The sequence below is a fragment of the Microtus oregoni genome, unplaced genomic scaffold, assembly GCF_018167655.1.
Source record: "Microtus oregoni isolate MIOR12 unplaced genomic scaffold, Mior012 000012F_ref0000307, whole genome shotgun sequence".
In the NCBI taxonomy this organism is placed as follows: Eukaryota; Metazoa; Chordata; class Mammalia; order Rodentia; family Cricetidae; genus Microtus; species Microtus oregoni.
In genome coordinates, this window is record NW_024543071.1 from 46619222 (window position 1) to 46637836 (window position 18615).

At 44.8% G+C, this 18615-nt stretch overlaps 2 protein-coding genes across 5 annotated transcripts in view; one reads left to right on the forward strand and one right to left on the reverse strand.

Annotated features, from left to right (window-relative positions):
• Window positions 1-12350, forward strand: part of Stx3 (syntaxin 3) — a 40291-nt gene extending 27941 nt beyond the window's left edge. Inside the window, exons 6-11 of one of the 4 annotated variants that reach the window (XR_005975122.1) lie at window positions 1272-1380; window positions 2202-2275; window positions 2447-2581; window positions 4727-4837; window positions 9023-11146; window positions 11662-12350. Coding sequence is in view for 1 of the 4 variants with exons in the window: in XM_041661000.1 (XP_041516934.1) it covers window positions 1272-1380; window positions 2202-2275; window positions 2447-2581; window positions 4501-4611; window positions 6032-6115 (513 nt within the window). In the remaining 3 variants the exon portion in view is untranslated. Of the gene's footprint in view, window positions 1-1271; window positions 1381-2201; window positions 2276-2446; window positions 2582-4500; window positions 4612-4726; window positions 4838-6031; window positions 6145-9022; window positions 11147-11661 lie in introns of those variants that run through there. The other 3 variants (XR_005975121.1, XM_041661000.1, XR_005975123.1) reach the window with 3 other exon arrangements.
• Window positions 12351-13988: 1638 nt separating this feature from the next.
• Mrpl16 (mitochondrial ribosomal protein L16) lies at window positions 13989-18250 on the reverse strand. The gene is made up of 4 exons (XM_041661001.1): window positions 18106-18250; window positions 17770-17835; window positions 15589-15737; window positions 13989-14619 (listed from the first exon to the last, which is right to left on the reverse strand). The coding sequence occupies exons 1-4, from the start codon at window positions 18158-18160 to the stop codon at window positions 14134-14136; spliced, it is 756 nt and encodes a 251-aa protein (XP_041516935.1). The 5' UTR covers window positions 18161-18250; the 3' UTR covers window positions 13989-14133.
• Between the last annotated feature and the right edge of the window lie 365 nt (window positions 18251-18615).

Below are 18615 nucleotides of genomic sequence, written 5' to 3' on the forward strand. Positions count from 1 at the left end.
AGCTCAGCCTCAGCGCCTCCTTGTTTTATAGGCAGAGAAACTGATGTCTTTCTTCTGAAGACTATTGTTAGTAGTTGTTCACTTCGGAGCCATTGAAACACGGTCCTTGTTCTATGAGAACTGACACAAAGCATAACCCGACACTTGGGAGGCTGAGGCAGGAGGACTGTCAAGACTACAAGGCTGCCCTGCCTGAGCTACAGTGTGAGAACACTAAAAAGTAAAAACCATACAGGAAAAAAAACGGAGGCGCTTGATAGGGTGTTTAAGTGGTCAGGAGAACAATGGAAGAAGACATAACTGAGTGCATGCTCACTCGTCACTGAAAGATCTCATGGAGAACTGTGGGTAGCTAGGGAAGACTGGGCCTCGGGGAAGCAAGAGTGCCTCTGTAGACAGGCTCAGGAGGCGGAGTTTCCTTTTTTTGAGAGGAATAAGAAATAGGATCGGGGATGAGTATGTTTGTACACGTGCGTGTTGGCAGCAGCAGAGGCGTGGTGGAACTGGCAGGGAAGATGGTGGCGGTGGCAGAGGGTTGAGTATAGGACAGCTATAGCAGGAATAGCCTGTCTTGAGAGAAGAGTTTGTTGCTGGGTAGCAGATGCTGACCTTCCAGCAGAGAAAGCAGTGTCACCCTCCAAAGGTCTTTACTAGTTTAGGGAATTTGGATCAGATTCAGTAGCTGACAGTCCTTTTTTTCAGGCCACACAGCATGCTAGGGGGGTTTAATAGCCTTTTGGATGTGAGTGGGGAAGAGGCAAGAGGCTGGGAGGCTCTTACTATGTTTTGCAATGATTTCATCTGAATTTACGAGGAAGTAGTGCGTTTGTTTAAAAAAAAAGGCATCAGTAGAGCTTTGATGCTGTGAGGTGGGCAAGGAATTAAGATTATTATGAAGGTCTGTTGAGAGAAAAATGTTGAGATTATCAGCTGGGGTAAGAACTGCAGGGTCTTTTACATGTGGGAAGGGTGGGTGACATCAGCCAGGGCTCTGGTGGGGCATTGCTGCTGGGCTCCCAGGTTCTCAGTGATTTCTCCTTTTGACTAACAGTTACGATGTGAGTTCAGTAAAGGGGGAAACGGGTAGTGGAGGCTACATTGAAAGTGGCAGTGGACTCTTCCCAAACTAGTTCCCAACTAGGAGAGCAACACTGGGTTTGCCATTTTGTCTTTGGGTTTCAAGCCCAGGCTGCTGCAGACTAGCCTGTGCTGGGGTGGGGCAGAGTTGTCCATCATCTCCTGGGGTCCGCTCACTGACTTTGTTTCTGTAGCATTCTGTCCTCTCCCGGAAGTTTGTGGAGGTGATGACAAAATACAACGAGGCTCAGGTGGACTTCCGTGAGCGAAGCAAAGGGCGCATCCAGCGGCAGCTTGAAATTAGTATGTGTTTGAAGATGGGCCAGTGTCTATCCCTATCTTTTCTTGCTATGTGGTTGTTCATCCCAAGTCCTGGGAGAAGCAACAGTGATCCTGCTGCTTGTGCCTTCTGCATTCTATTTGGTGCTCAAACCCAGGGCAGATGCTATGGCATTGGTATATCTGCCATATGGTATCCTAGGTTGGAAGGTGTTCCATTTGTTGAGCCAAGGAATTTTATTCTTATGGGATCCAATACTTATGCCTGCAGGGGACACCCACTAAAGAGCCGCTCTCCTGAGAACTCATTGCATCGTCTTGCTGCTAAATGGAAAAGTACATTTTATGACACAAATGTGTAGTGCTAGTTGCTGTGAGGAATTAAAAAATTAATAAAGTTACATTGTTTAGGAATTTAGTGATGTGGAAGGGTAGGCCTCACAAGGAAAATGGCTTCAAGTGGGGAAAGCTGTGTGAGCAAAGATATTATCAAGAAAAAGCAGATGTGTTTGTCTAGGAGTGGCAGCTTGTCCAGGGTTGGACGAAGGGTGTGTTTGAAGCTGCAGTGTAAAGTGGAGAGAGGGCTGCCCACAAATTGTGCCCTGTCATGAGGGCCTTGGGCTCTGAGGTATGGTGGTTGGGGCTAATAAGCAGTCTGAGCTGAGAAGTAATGGGGTACGTGCTTAGGGTGGGGGTTGGCTGCTGATAATGTTAAGGAAGGGTTGACTTGGGAGAGGAATCAGAAGAGTCAGTAGGTTGTTGGAGACAGCGCTTGTTTGGGAGGGAGTTTCAGATGGAGTTGTGCTTTGGTCTTCTACTCGATGTTTATTTCTTTTGTTACCAAGCTGGCAAGAAGACAACAGATGAGGAGCTGGAAGAGATGTTGGAGAGTGGTAACCCTTCCATCTTCACTTCCGGGGTGAGTGACCAGAGCACCATGGACAGCGAGGGTCATGGGGGAGATTCATGGCCTTGGCTTCACTGAAGTTGCGGCTGAGCAGGGGCGGAGCTTATGTGGGGTGGGAGGGCTCTGCAGGGGCAGTCTGTTACTAGTGCCGCTGATGGCCTGTCTCTATGGGGCCTGTTGTAGATCATCGACTCGCAGATTTCCAAGCAAGCCCTCAGTGAGATTGAGGGTCGGCACAAGGATATCGTGAGGCTGGAGAGCAGCATCAAGGAGCTCCATGACATGTTTATGGACATCGCCATGCTGGTGGAGAATCAGGTAGCTGGCAGGGGGAAAAGCACACCTTACCTTGAGAACCAAAAATGATATTTTGGAGGTTCAGTGAGGCAGGGAATAGGGAATTTTCACCATGGAAATAGAATTCTAGTGTCTGAGGCAGAGGTGTACATTCTTATCAGGTGTTGGCATTTAAGCCATTTCAATCTTGTTATTTCTGCCTGTCACTTCGGTTCACAGTGATTCTAGTTAGTAATGAAGTTTCCTATATCATGACAAGAACATGGTTCACTCAACATCTTTTTTTGTCTCCTGCTTCTCCCTTCCTCCCTCCCCCTCCCCCTGTAAAGACATGGGTTCTTTGGCTGGGGAATGTATCGTTCAGTTGACAGGATGCCTGCCCAGCTCTCATGAGGCCTTGGATCTAGGCCGTCTTCTAGCCCAGATCTGCATAAACCAGGCATAGCACCATGTACCTATAATCTCAGCACTTGGGAGATGGAGGCAGGCCGATCAGGAGCTAAAGGTTATCTTCCAATACAGAGCAAGTCTGAGGGGCAGCCTGGGATCCACCCTTCCTAAAAAAAGTTAAGTCTTGCTGACAAAACTTTGACAGTCAGCCTACTGATAGCAAATTATTTTACTGAAAAAATTTTCCCTCCAATTCACCATAGAACTTAGTTTTTTCAGTTTTGTTTTGTTTTTATATTTGTCTTTGGCTGAGCATGTTGGCACTTTTTGCCAAGAATCAACAGTAGGCATGAAGGAAGAATTAGGGAAAGAATATTTATAGAAACACAGGACTGGACAGTTCATCCCAAGGCATGCCTGCCTGTTCAGGGGCGACATTTGATATTGCTTGCAGATGGTCTTCATGTCTGTTGGATGTTTTGTCCCTGGTTCTTGGGATAGAGTTAGACATCATGCAGAGGTCGCAGTGCTGTGTGGCTTCCATCAGGAACTTCCAGCTGTTCAGCCATCTGGACAGAATTGGAAACTCCTGCTTAGTGAGCAGACCACTGAACCTCGTCGAAGCCCCAGCACTGGTTGACTGGATTTTAATTAGTTCTCTGCCCCTTGGTGTGGTGCTTTTTCTCCCATTCCTCTTTCTGGCCTTTGAGACCCTTTCTCAATCCCTCTATTCCCACTTTTCTTTTTTCCCCACCACATTGCCTTGCTGAGGATCTGGTTTGAGTTTCAAGTGATGGTAAGTGCCTTGCTCTGTTTATTGAGAGCCCTTTGGTGATAAGATGGGGTTGTGAAAGGTCTGGGTGAGGGGGGGGGGCGTACCCTACTTCAGATTCTCAGGGAGTAACCTGAGTGGGCAAACTTCCTTCAGAGGAAGTAAAAGCTGGGAAACAATTGGGAATCTTATTAATAGACTAGTGTCTAGAGGGGAAGAGAGCAGGGGTAAACCCAACACCTACTGCCTAAGGAACTTGGGAATTTCTCTTGAAGAACATAAGTACTTTCTACTGTGGCCAGCCTGATACTTCCTGACTACCTTTTATGTGTCAGGTGCTGTTTTACAGTACTGCAAAAACTCACTCTAGGCTGAATGAACTTGGTTTGGGTTTGAATGGTCAAGAAGAGGCCAGCATCCTGGGGATATTCTGAAAATAGGAGATTTCTTATTTTGGTCCATCCCTATATGCTTAAAAGATAAGGAAATGAAAGAAAACTGTGAGAGAGGGAATGTTTTTGTGTATATTTACACAGTCACTAAGCCTCTAGAAAAACTGCGCTGATCTCAAGGAAGTAATCCAGTGTTTATAGAATGAGTGACCGCACAGGGACTGGGGACTACAGGTCATCTGGGAAAATGGGAAGCTTGCTCGATGGAAGGCCGTGCCCTAAGGTTTCTGTGTGTGACTTAGCATGGAAGACTAGTGAGTCCCTTCACCACATTTGCTGGGGCTGTTGTGGGTGGGTTAACAGGTGTGGCTGTGTCTCCTTTTCAGGGTGAAATGTTAGATAACATAGAGCTAAATGTCATGCACACCGTGGACCATGTGGAGAAGGCACGGGATGAAACCAAAAAAGCCGTGAAGTATCAGAGTCAGGCTCGGAAGGTGAGGCTTTCCTTTTGTCTCGAGACAAGAGAGCCCATTTTGTTTGCTACTGCTCTTTTCCTCTCCCCTTCTTCTGTCTGTTTCTGTTGCCACCACATGCTGCATCTGGGGAAAGGGAGCCATGATTGATCGTATTGAGAGCAACATGGACCAGTCAGTGGGCTTTGTGGAGCGGGCTGTGGCAGATACCAAAAAGGCTGTCAAGTATCAGAGTGAAGCCCGGAGGGTGAGCGCCTGTCTCTGTTGTACCTTCTCTTCCTGTCTTTTGTCACCTTTATGCCTCTGTCCTTGAGCCCAAGTCCTTCTCTGTCCTACCTCTTCCAAACCTCTACCATAGTCTTTCCTAGAGACTTCCTTCCCAGCGTACCTTGCATGGATCTGGCTCTCACATGCTTTTGTCCCAAGAACCAACAGCACCCCTTTAGGCTGGAGACATGGCCTAGGTCTTGTCACTAATCTCCTGAATGTAGCTTATTAACCTTACAGCTCCTCGGATCTTTGGATCCCGTCTTCCACCTGGCTTGCCATTCTTTTTCTTTTTCTCTAACTTGAACCTAGCGCAGATGCTAATTGTTATGTAAAAGTTACCATTCGTTCATGGAAACACCTCCTTTCTTTACTTCTGGATGAAGCAATTTGAGGGTCAGAGGGTCAGTAGCTGGCTTCAGACCACCCAGCAGTCCAGGAGATGAGCTTGACATTCACAGCCTACTCATACTCTTTCCACTGTATCTTTGTGTCTGCCTGCCCTCCTGGCCTTGTGCTCAAGAACTTCGAAGCTTCTGTCCTCACTGACTGTGGACATCCAGCTATGGCAACTTCTGCCCTTTACTCTTCTTTGTTTCTCTTGGGCTCTGATATTTTTATTCTTCCAACTGCTTTCTCTTCCAGCTGTTCTTTCTCTTCCAACTGTTCCTATTGCTTCTGCAGCTATTCAGGGAACTGGCAAATTATTTTTTTTCTGAATCTATGCTAAATTGCACTTTGGACGCCTATAGTATATGTAGTCTGAGGTATATTCTGGACTTTTAAGGGGACAGATGAATACAAGTTGGTAATTAGGACTATGTCAGAGATACCTTTGTGCTCCCTGTTGAAAAGGCAAACATATGTTTTACGGATTGGTCACGTGCTGCTTGGAGACCTCATGATATAGCTTGCCATGAGTGCACATATGCAAGCCTATGAACTGAGAGCTGTAGGCACTTCACATTTCAACTCACTGGCTAGGCAAAAAGGAATTTAAGGAATGTAAAATGTACATGAGAAAATTTTTATATAGAGATGTATATTTTTTATTTGGATTGAGGAAAATTTTTTCCTTGGTAAAAGAGATGAGAAGGGCTAAATTTTAGATGAGTTGCTATTTTATAAACTTTTTTGTAATGATTTTATTTTTGTTTCTTATTCCTTTCTCCAGAAATTGATAATTATCATTGTGATAGTAGTTGTGTTGCTGAGCATTTTAGCATTGATTATTGGACTGTCCGTTGGGCTGAAGTAGAGTGGCCTATGGGGTCGCTGCACTGAAATGTAAGTAGATGAGTGGTTCTGGGGGCTCTGTAGGACTCCTCCTGCGGAGTCAGTCTGGGATGAGTGGTTCTGGGGGCTCTGGATGATTCCTCCTGCGGAGTCAGTCTGGGATGAGTGGTTCTGGAGACTCTGGATGATTCCTCCTGCGGAGTCAGTCTGGGATGAGTGGTTCTGGAGACTCTGGATGATTCCTCCTGCGGAGTCAGTCTGGGATGAGTGGTTCTGGAGACTCTGGATGATTCCTCCTGCGGAGTTGGTCTGGGATTTCATGATTCTGCTCTTTTCTAATGACAGTCACGGTGACCTTTAAAACTGTTGGTAGCCTTGATTGTTTTTCATGTTCTTAAAATTCTGTTCTTGGGTTCTGGCTGTAGCTGTAGGATCGTGGTCACGCCTTCTGTTTGTTTGTAGTTGCCTGAATATTCTGTTCCTACCTTGTCTTCTTGCTTGGCACACTTGGGCATCTCCTTTTGACTGTCTGTATGTAGAAAGCATAGGTAGATGTTGGGTATGATCTGGGAGCTGTCTTCTAAATCCTCAGTGCCGTCATAGATGCTGGGCTCAGCTTTCCTTGTCCTTTTTCAACATATCTGAAGCTTTATGCTGTGGCTTCTGGCCCTTAAGAGTTATGTTTATGGCTGAATGACTGGCTCTTGAATGAGGTACCTGTAACATTTTTAAGTGTTGACTCATAGCAGAGAGTCTGCTAAACACCTTATACATATAACAGAATCCTTCCGACATTCTTATGAGGCAGGTCATTTTATTTTAGAAGTAGAAAAACTCAAGTCTTAGAGAACGGCCAAACTCACACAGCTTATAGTGGGCCTAGGAGGTGCTCCACCCTAGTTTCCTTCATAAAATATGGTAGTGTTTATCATTGTCTATAAAGTCCAGAGAACTCGAGGCTATCAGTCACAACTTATTAAGATATAGCTGGCCAGTAACTTAGGCTTAACTTCAGTGATCATGATAAAAATGACCTAGTAGTCCTTGGGACTTAAGAGCTTTATTTTTTTTCTGAATAAAACAGAGTATCATTTTGAAAAGCTTGTAAGATATAGGCAGGTGAATATTATTTGTAATATTATTTGTCCAAACACATGGCAGGCTCACACACTCTCCGTTTTGCATAGTTCACACTGTATTAACATATAGTGTTTTTACCTAGGTAGGAAATCATAAAGTCACTCTTTATCACTAAAATCTTGTTGTAAATCTAATTCTCAACATGAGGACATTTAACATTTCCTCAGTGCTGGAGTTTATAGTATTTTGCTGTCATTAAATGTGATGAGCTTTGTATTTTTCTTTTTTTCTATAAATTCAGAAATTAGATTACTGAGGTAATAGGCATGAACCTCTCTGGGAGCTGGTGCAGGCTTGGATGTTGACACTGGGGCTGATCTTGCATTTCACTTTGTACCACCCTAGTGTGCCACTGCGTTTTCCCTCTTTCCATGTGACTGGAGGATCTGAGAGTCAATTATTAAATCTCAGATGCTCAGCTTTACGGGGAGAGACAGCAGCAGGGAGGCAATCAAGCTCTCGTTGGTTCTTTTGATCCCTTCTCTTTTTCCTGGCAGCATTATAGTCCTTGATTATTTATAAAGTTTTAGTCTTCTGCTCAGTCTTGACTATCTCAATGCAAAATATGGTAAAATAATAAAAATTAATGTAATATTTCCATATCCTCAGATGAAAGATGCCTTGCAAATTCTTGATGCCTCTTAATCCTCGTTCCTAGAATTCAGAATGCAGAAGACGCATTTTTGAGGAAGATAATATTGCTTTTTGCAGACTAACCAGACTGCACAGCATTAAGTTGCTCTGAAGTTACGTGGCTTATTGCGGGAGGCAAGGTTGATTGGCACCTGGGTCTTGGCTTACGAGTCTTCCATGCCAATTCATGACTGAGGGCAATCTGTGTTTACATTCTGCGGTTGCATGCCGGCCATAGTGCCAAGGTGTGTTCCGTGCCCCTCACTTCCAGAAAGCCACTGGAGAAACTTGCCCACTCTTAAATCACTTCTAAGATGAAACAGTCATAGTATAACACCTGAGATTTTCCAGTCTTTTGATTGTGCCTGTCTCCTTCTTATGTGAAGGGAGGGGATTTGGATAGAAGATGCTTCTGAAGCTTGAATTCAAGAGCTCCCATGTGCCAGGCAGAGGACTGGTGTTTTCAACTAGTGATTGTGTATCCCCAAGTTCTTCTACAGGTGCTAGTTTGTGGCACAAAGGCTTATAAGTGGCCTAGATATTTCTTGGTCTTACTTTTAAATAACTGAAATACTTTTAAAATTAGTATACAAAGTAATGGGGTTCATTATGTCATGTGTGTATTTTTTGTTAATCCTCCTACCCTGGATCCTCCTGCTTCCTGCTGGATCCCCAACCCCAGTAGCTTTCTGTTCTCCTTTCATGGTACATGTATTCTATCGTTGGTATCCCCCTCCACTACCACCACCATGGTTCCTTTACCTAGAGCAGTGATTCTCAACCTGTTGGTTGCAACCCCCATAAGATCATGAGAAAACACAATTCTAGCAAAATTACAGTTATGAAGTAGTAATAAAAATAATTTTGTTGGGGGTTTGGTCACCACAACATGAGGAACTGTATTTAAGGGTTGCAGCACTGGAAGGTTGAGAACCACTGCCTAGAGTTTTTATTGGTTCTTTACCATGCAGATCTTTTATTTCACATGTCCAGCCTTAGGTTTGTTTCTGGGCTATTTCAGTTTAGTGTTTACTTCTGCATGCTTTTTTGTAGGCATTTCTGATCTTTGATCTCCACATTTGGGGTTTGTGGCTAATTCCTTGTTTTTAGCATTGTCCTGTGTACTGATCTGCCCCCTTCTCCCCACCTCTCTTAGAACCTGATTTCACTCCAGCTTGGCCTGACCACTCTTGTCTCCAGATGGGAATGGAGTCCTAATGGCCTGAGAACGAGGGCACCTGTTCCTTTATTTCCCTGTAACCGCCCTTGGACCTGGCTCAGCAACCTACCCCTGGAGGAATCTAACCTACCTGGTGCAGCCCTGAGTTCTCCTCAGAATCACCTCCCACCCTAGCAGCTGAAGCACCCTCCCTCCTGGACTGTGTGAGGCACCCAGCTTTTCCTCCCTTCTACTGTGTCAGTTATGCCTTGTGTGTCGGAAAGTCCCTGTGAGACCAGCCTGAGGCGCTGTTTTTCTACCTCATAGAACATTCTCCTGGAATATACTTTGTAGGGGAGTAACTAACAAAATAGTGGGGTTTTTCTAAGTTTGTCAGTAGTGTGGCTTGAATCAGAGCCCCTAGCTGGCAAGACGCCAGTCCTTAGTTTGTTGTCCTATGTCCTGAAAGCACGGGGAACTAACAGAAGCCATTTTGGCCTTCTAAGTTGACTTATTAGAAACCCACCCTTTAATTAAGCTCCCAGTTCAGCTTGCAGGCCACTTTGAATTTTCTCTGTATTCGCTCATTTACTCAGAGTGATCAGGGTGATAGTCCTCTGAGGCTGAGGTTGGCAGAGACTGAGGTTATGGAATACGCTTCCACGTCTGAGTCTTGGAAACTGGCTAATCATTGTTAGAGAATCGTTCTTCGTGAAGCCATTACTTTGAGTCCAAGCAGAACCAGGGATTTACAACTGGGCCAGGGACAAGGTGCTACAGTCTCAGGCTCTGAAAGTGTCAGTCATTTGTGTGTTCCAGGTGTACTTTTATAATTGTATGTGAGAGATATGTACATATTTGTCTGCCTCTAGAACTACTATGTTCTCAAAAGAAAGAAAGAAAGAAAAAAGTGAGAAGGTAAACAACAGACTTTGGCGAAAATCAGTAAGGGGCATGTGTCTAGCTCAAGTGATCACTGTAGAAATGTGATTTCCCCTTGCCAGCCCAGAGCTTGTTTTCTGGATGGTTGCTGAGACGGGAATCAAATGAGACCTTTGGAGTAAGGACCGAGTTGATTCCCATTGAATTTTTCTGCATAACAGAGAGTGTAATATTTATTTATTCCCACCTGCTGCCTACAAGAGAGTGGTCCAGAGAGCATCCTGCAGCTACCTGATGTTATCTGCACTATCCATGTGATGTCCCTCTCTGGCAGGAGACTTGGGAGGCTACAGAGCAGCTCTTCCTGCTCTCTTGTCTCCTGCGAGTCTTACCATGGAGGCAACAGCCTGGAAGTCTTTAGTGATTGCAACCCAGTGGTAAGCCTTACACCTTTGGTGGTTCCTGCCATTACCCTGATTGGATAATTAAGACCCAACTTTAATATTTTGTGGGTCAGGGTGAATATTCTAATCCAGATCCTGCCCATGAGCTTCCTTTGTAAAGGCTCTTTCTTCAGTCACCCAGCACTCAAGACAGAGCCACAGGGATGCCCTCCTCCCTATGGCTGTGATGTCTGACTGGATAAGGGCCCCAGCAAGGAGGGGAGATAACCCTCAGTGCAGGCCTTCTCTCTCCTCTGACCATGAGTTCGGGGGCATAAAAGTTCTAAACGAATGTCACATGTGAAGGGCTTTTGTTGTTTGTATTTTTTTAAATGTAAACTTGATTATTTTATTGCTAATTTAAAAATAAATGACTTTATATTGATTGCAAAACACTTTGGTGATTTGGTGTCACCATGTGGTGACTTTTGGTGCCCCAGAAGAGACTGTCACTCAATTTGATCTAGTAGGAAGTAGGGGACCTGTTGGGATGCTATCCAGAAGGCAGAAGGGGCAAGCCACAGATCCCTGTGGATATGATTTTAAGTCTAACCTGGAAACATTCCTGTGAACAGGCCAGATCCATCCATTTTCCTTCTGGCGCTTCCTGTCTCCTCCCTCTCCCGTGTCTAGCTGTACCTGTCCCCTTTCGTAGTGTGTATCTGCACAGTGATGCTGTTTCTCATGTCATTCTCTCTCCTTATGATGAGCAGAAGAAGATCATGATCATGATCTGCTGTATTATCCTTGCCATCATCTTGGCTTCCACCATTGGGGGCATATTTGCCTGAAAAAGGTGAGCTGTCTGGCCGGGGCCTGGGGGTCAGGCCTGCTGTCTCTCTTACTTAACCACTTATATTCTCCTTGCTTTCATTGTATGTCACCAGATTGCCTAATTAGGGGTGGGGGTGGGCGCAGGACTAGGTGAATGGTAGAGAACACAAAGGAAAGGGATGTTTTGGGAGACATAGGTGAGGAATGATTGGGAGGAGGTAGTCAGGGAGATGGGAGACAAGGTAGGAGTCGGCCCCATGATTGAGTCTGGTAGGATAGTGATTCTGAACAGTAAGGGTGTTCATTCCTCTTGTACAATCTCAGCCCTTGTATTTAGAAATGGTAAAAGGAGTAAGAATTAATTTTTGCATTGAACTTGCCTTAAAATCTCCCACTTCCAAGGTTAGGACAAGCCAGTAGTTTTGAGAGTAGTTTCTCACCCCTGCAATGGAGAGTTGGTATTCTGTCCATGAGTACCATGCTGTGTAATACATGGTTTTTCTTTCCATTTTCTGTTACTTCTTTCTGCTCTCACAGATGGAATCTCAACAGGCATCTCCAGTCTTCCACCTCTGGTGCCGTCACTTCTCCCTTCAGAGTCCTCGACAACTCTGCCTCTTTTCATTAGTAAACTTACAACACAGGGCACCAATCAACTGCTTTTCAATGTTACACAGAGGGGGAAGAAATGAATTGAAGGTGGTATGGATGAGAAACAGGGAGCACAGCAATGTGCAGCTGGTTTGGATGTTCTTGAAGGGCAGGCCTGTGTGGTAGAGAAGCATAATGGGCCCCTGCTAGGGTACAACATGAGCCAGAATGCCAGGACAGTGAAGAGGCAGGTATTATAATGCCAAATTCACAGGGTCTTCAGTGCACTCTGTGAGTCTGTCTCTCAGAATGCGGTACTCAGTACTTTACTCTTAAGGCTCTTCTAGGCCTCAACCGTAGCCAACCACATTTCTGCTTCCTTCTTCAGGGTCCAAGAATAATTTTGAAGCCTAGACTGTTTCAGGATTGGCACCATGCCTGTCTTTACCACCACCATGTCCCCACTGCTTAGCACGTGCCTGCCACCTCCACATACTCGCTTACTTGTAGTCGAGCTTTGATTTCATTCATGGAAGAGTTCTCAAGCCTGGTTTTTAAACTCTTTAAGGTATCATAGGGAACATGGTTTATTGCTATCAGAGGCTTATGCAAAAGTACTACAACCACCCCCGTTACCATATCATACTCTTTTTTTTTTTTTTTTTTTTTTTAATATTTTATTTATTATGTATACAGTGTTCTGTCTGTGTGTATGCCTGCAGGCCAGAAGAGGGCACCAGACCCCCTTACGAATGGTTATGAGCCACCATGTGGTTGCTGGGAACTGAACTCAGGACCTTTGGAAGAGCAGGCAATGCTCTTAAGCTCTGAGCCATCTCTCCAGCCCCCATATCATACTCTTTAAAGTGTCTTTCTATGTGTGTGTGGGGGTAAGTAGAAGTTGGGTTTCTATTGGTGGTATAGATTTCTATCAATAGACTCTCATCTGGCAGAGATGGTGGTTGCTTTCAGGATGGAGGTTCATTAACTTCACCAAAAGGAAGAAGTTTATACTATGATTCAGTTCCCAATAGTCAACCAAACCAGCACACTTTGTGATCTGGAACAATGGGAGGTGTAAGGGAAAAAAGTGTGATCAGGCTATTGCTTCCGACCATACCAGATCCGTGTTAGCAGAAACGGCTGGTCAGTGACAGGTGCAAGAACTGGTTCAAGCACATCTCCAATCTAAGGTTTCACTGTGTTTCGATTTTAAAAATATTTATTTAGAGATTATTATATTGAAGACACTCATTAAGATAAATTAAAAATCTGGGACTAAAAATATCCTTTTGAAAGTAAGTGAAATACTTCTGTTCTTTGTTGGAGATGTTATTTTTTTCACAAACAGGATAAAAACCCCTATGTTTCATCAGTGTGCTGTTTTCTACCCACCTTCAAAAGCCAGTGACCTAATACTTCTACCAGTTCCTGCTTCCTTTAGTTTGAATAGGAGATACTGGCTAGCTCAGAAAAACAGGTTAATCTTGTTACATACAAATGGAGCTGGAGCCACGAGGTTTTGGATCACACAGGACCCTCATTTATCCAGCAGTAAGTTGTTTGCTCCACACACATTAGATCCTGAAGGAACACAGAGCCAAAATGTCCTTCCTTAGATAGTTTCAGACCTAGGAAGCGCCAAAGGTTTCAACTTTTGTTATCAGTTTTTTGCTAAATGGTACATTCCTTGTCATATTCCATGTTTCCCCTTCTGAGACTGACAGAAGATGAGCAGCTGGGTATTAATAAATATCTGTTGAACCTACTAATCTACGTACTGTCATTTTTATCTTTATTATTCTAAAAAACGTGCTTGTAATTAGCAAAATGTCATAAACTAGGCAGTAAACACATTTACATTTCCAGCTGTGAGATAGAAAAACAAGTTTCAGCCCTGGAGACATGCATGCTACAGTGTAGGAACTGAGACGTCCTACCAGGGTCCCCCCGCCAAGATCTTGCATGTAGCATGGCTGGCTTTGAACTCGATGGCCTGCCTTTGCTTCCTGAGTGCTGGGATTAGTGGCATGCTCCAACACAGCTGGCTATGCCAAATCATTCTTAATCTCTTTTTTTTTTTTTTGGTTTTTTGAGACAGGGTTTCTTTGTGTAGCTTTGGAGTCTGTCCTGGAACTCGCTCTGTAGACCACGCTGGCCTTGAACTCACTGAGATCCTCCTACGTCTGCCTCCCAAGTGCTGGGATTAAAAGTGTGTGCCATCATCGCCCGGCTCGTTCTTAAACATCTGAAAATGACCAATGCAATACCTCGAGTTACACTCACACTTTAATAGAAACAATCTGACAGCACAGCTTTTCACAAGTCCCTTGCTCATGTGCCCAGTTACGATCCAAGAATCACCAGACCCTAAAGACAGCAGAGACGCAGACTCAGTTTCAGGAGTCTGTGCTTCCTCTACACACGCTGCGGCAGGTAGAATTTGCCCCAATATTGCCCTTTCTGTGTCAAGTCATACGGGCTCAGGAATTTCCGTATGCCAAGCATGTTGGCCGTGGCTATGCGCTCAAAGGTCCAGGGATTTTGGTTGTTATGTTCTCTTTCTTTTTGATCTTGGCGCATCTTTTCTAGAGTCTCACGGCTCACAGCCTTTGCTGGAAAGGGCAGCTTGTGGGCGACCATGTTCAGGAAACCCTGGACCTCTTTAAATTCACAGCGTCCACCCACCTCTACTATGAGGCAGCCAGTCTTCACAGGGGTCACATAGTGATCAATGGCACCTTTGCCTCCCCCCATGCGCTGCCCAACACCTTTGCGAGTGATGGGCTTGAAAGGGGCTGGCACTCGCCATATGGCAAACATGTTCCTGGGGTCCATAGAGCGGTTGATTGTCAGGCGCATCATTTCAAAATGGCCCCAGTGGAGATAACCACCTCCTAGTGCCTAAAAATGAATAGAAAAATTAGAACACATGGGGATTTAGAAATCTTTTACAGAGTCTATTATCTGCCTCTTTTTATAGTAACTGGCTTTAATGATATACTTGAAAATAAACATATAAGTTCTTATGGAAAGCTGAGGATAGAATCCTAAGAACTAGTCAAGAGAGGAGGGTCCCAGACAAACATTGATGTAAATGCCCTGGTACAGCAAAGGGCTTGGTGAGTTAGAGCAGAAGCCAGTGTTTGCTGGGGTGCAGGAGGAGGGCAGAGTGGACAGAAGGCTCTGAGGTCTGCAGTAGTGCTCATGCAGGCCGGGGGGAAACTCTACAGCTATCACTCTGGCTGCCGTGGAGCAGAAATGCTAGTGCATATCCGTTTGTGTGTCTCTGACATTAATCTTTACGGAAACCACTCAACAGATAATGAAGCAGCTGTTCTAATCCTCTACCAGGAATATTTCACCAAAGGCTTAAAAGATCTTGTTCTAACTGGGCAAACGAGGCAGCCCCTTTGCGCCCTGCTTTCCCAGGTGCCTTACTCACCCCCTGTAGTCCCCATCTGAAACAGAAAGTGGAGATCCTGGTGGAAACAATTTATAATTTTAAACTAAACACTTTTTGGAATAGCAAGACAAAAAACCCAAACATTATCTTGTTCTACACAGTTCCACCTAGATATGAATCAACTGTCTGTTCAGTGTATACCTGTTGTATAGGCTACCTCCTGTGGGGTTCTTAGTAGCCACTGGTTTATCAGGTTCACTGTGACAGCATCACAGGGCTTGTACAGATTCAGTACTATCCACACTCTCCAGCTTCCAGTACAGGACTACTGTGTTTTCAACCCTACGACCTATACCTATTTAAAGAACTGAAATGTGGTATCTAGGTGTGGCAGTTCTAAGAATGTGGAGGAAGAGACAAGAATCAACTCAAAGAGTGGAAAACTTTGTTAATCTCTTATCACTCACCAAAATTGCAAAATTGCCTTCTGTAAATTCAGTGGCTTCAGTTGAGGGTCCGCGTATGTCCTTCAGATTTTTAGGTTCTCTTCTTACTTTTGGCACAAGTGGCACCCTTTCAACAAATTTAAGCTTGGACCTTTCAGGGATGGAGACATCTGGGAGGGACAAAACCAACCAAGAGTAAGTGAAGCTACGTTTCTCAGAGGATCTCTCCCATGAAGATTCACACAATCAAGTGGAATTCTTAGGTTACTGAATAATAATTCCAAAGGTTATTGGATTTCCAATATTAATGGTTTATCCATTCTTCTGTGGGTGTTTCCAGCGAGACTGGAATCTTTCAGCTATAACGTTTTCTACAATGTTTCTAAACCAAATTCACTTACTATCCCCCTGCTCTATGTTCGGCACCAGTAGCAGGGACTGTCCTAAGCGATTATTTCACTCCACCTTTAAAGCAGCCTTGGCATTTGAGACGGTCTTCATGGCTGTCAGGTGATCACATTTAACCTCAATCTTGTAAGAAGTGCTGGACTGAGTGTGTGCATCACCACACCCTTGTGACCTTTATACTACTTAGGGCTTCTTCTTTTTTTTTAAAGCTTGAACTTTTGAAAACTAAACCACATACACTAAACGGACAAGGTGGGGGGCATATTACAAAGTATTAGAAATCAAAAACAAAGGGCCTATGAGATGTTTCAACTGGTAAAAAGCACCTGCTCTTAAGTCTGCCCACCTGAGTTGCATCCTTCAGGCCCACAGGGTAGAAGGAGAGCACTGACTCCCAGAAGTTGTCTTCTGACCTCTATATAAATGCCATGGCACGTGTGAGCCCACATGCATACAAAATAAATAAAAAAAATAAAGAAATAAAAAAGAACAAACATATTTTTCACCTAGATCAAGCAAACATAACAGGGCAGGTGGTCTTCTCGTCTCCATTTTAAAGAGGCACTGGGGCATAGAGACATTTTACAATTAAATCAGTTAAAACATCAAGGCAGAAACATGTTCTTTACAAAAAACCAGTCACTGCCCCTCTGAATGCTAATGGAGGTACAGAGTACTACACTGGGCAAAAATATATTAAGTTCTTCAACGTGCTGTATTTTTCTTGAGAAACTTACAGCGTGGGAATTCTCTGATCAGTATTTTAACATCTTTACCCACTTTATTTGGCAACTTAGGAAAAACAATTGTTATTCATAAGAAATTTAAATTAATATGAAAAAAGTAGGACTTCAAGACAGAAATAAAACAAATCAGGAAGCCTCAAAGACTCATCAAATTATCAGTGGAAGTATAAAATTGATATTCCAAGTTATAAAACCCACCCTTCCCCTCAAATTTTTGGGGCAACTACTGAGAAACTTGGTAATGTTCTTTCATCTACAAGTTAGTATGCACTTCCAAAAGCACACAGTACTCTTGTTTCTTAAAAAAAAAAAAAATTTTTTTTTTTCGAGACAAGGTTTCTCTGTGGTTTTGGAGCCTGTCCTGGAACTAGCTCTTGTAGACCAGGCTGGTCTCGAACTCACAGAGATCCGCCTGCCTCTGCCTCCTGAGTGCTGGGATTAAAGGTGTGCGCCACCACCGCCCGGCCTCTTAAAAAATTTTATGAGCGTTTTGCCTGCATGAATTGATGCGCAGCAGAGGGTGTTGGATCCCCTGGAACTGGAATTATAGATGGTTGTGAACCATCATGCGGGTTCTGAGAACTGAACCTGGGTCTTCTGCAAGAGCCACTGCTCCAGCCCACAGTAGTATAACAGTTATGTGCAGAAGACCCTCAGCAGCCCAGGCTGTTTGCATTTTGGAGACTTTAGTATACTACAGAGTACAGTTAGAGTTACAGGGTTGTACCTGACCTGGTTACTATTGCTATGTGTGCATATATGTACTGTCGTTTAGAGAGAAGATCAAGTCTAATAAATGACTCTGAGTAGATCATGGGAGCCACACATCAGTGTCAGGATGCCGGGGAATTAACCCAATAGGTATTTGCTCCGCATGGGTGAGCAACTTTTACGTTCTTTGCCTCTAGTTCTCAGAACACTGCTTGTCAGCACAGTATGCCTTCATCATCTGTGTTTGTTCAATCACTCAAGGAAGCTAGGAAGCACCAAGAACACCTATGTCTTTTGCCATCCGCTGGAGAAACAAGTGGAAAGGACAGGCGCTCACCTTCAAAAGTTGGCACCGGGAGGAGGGTCTTCAGACCAGCACTGGTGGGAAGGGCTGCCCAAGAATCTACAAAGACAAGACAAATCATTCTTGGTACGCTCTGGGCCACTCCTGATGGAGATGTTTAGAAGTGTGGGGCGCGAGTTCCACTAAATGGGCTCCCAAGAGAGCTAGCAGGGTCTCGGAGTGCCTACTCCCGCACATCGACTGGGACCCAGAGATCCGCCCGGCGGAGGTGGCGGCAGGAAAGCGCACGTCTTCCCAGAGTAAACATTGGAGTGGGGGGGAGGAAGAACAGGGGAACGCCTTTTTAAAAGACCAAACAGGCTTTAGGACCTGAAAAGTGCACTCGCAGGAGCGGCGCGGGGGCGCGCGCCAGCAGCCTCCACATGGCCACGCGCAAGCGGCCGGGTCAGGATTCTCTTCGGCGACAGCAGCAGTTTCCCTCCGTAAAACGCAGCGCTCAGGCGGCCGGAAGCCACCCAGGACAGGAAGTGACGTTATACTCTCCATCCCTTAGAGAGTCCCGACGGAAGCGGAGGAAATTTGGGCCCAACTCTTGGTTCCGAAGCAGACGTCTGCAGGTTAAAGGTCTGGCACGCCACGCCCCACCACGCCCGGGTGTTCCATGTTTCTGTGAGGATCTCTGGTTTTTCCCGCATAGTGACCGATCAGGTTTTTCCTCCTTGGTGTAGAAAGCTGTGAAAACATGAGGTTTGGTAGGCAAGTTGTTCCCTTAACTTTCGTTGTATTATGTCCCTTCTCTTGAGGACGTTAGAAAGAGTCATTGGTTTGTCATTGGCTTGTTTGCTGGGCGCTTGCACAGTTTTGTCCCGATAAATCCAT

Bases quoted from the DNA above. Each gene is read 5' to 3' on its own strand.
- Mrpl16 (XM_041661001.1), bottom strand. From the start codon at position 18,160: ATGTGGAGGCTGCTGGCGCGCGCCCCCGCGCCGCTCCTGCGAGTGCAC. The intron at 17,836-18,105 runs GTCCTAAAGCCT...TTGTCTTTGTAG, and splicing joins CCTGCGAGTGCACTTTTCAG to ATTCTTGGGCAGCCCTTCCC. The intron at 15,738-17,769 runs GTGAGCGCCTGT...TGTCCCTCCCAG, and splicing joins CCCGGTGCCAACTTTTGAAG to ATGTCTCCATCCCTGAAAGG.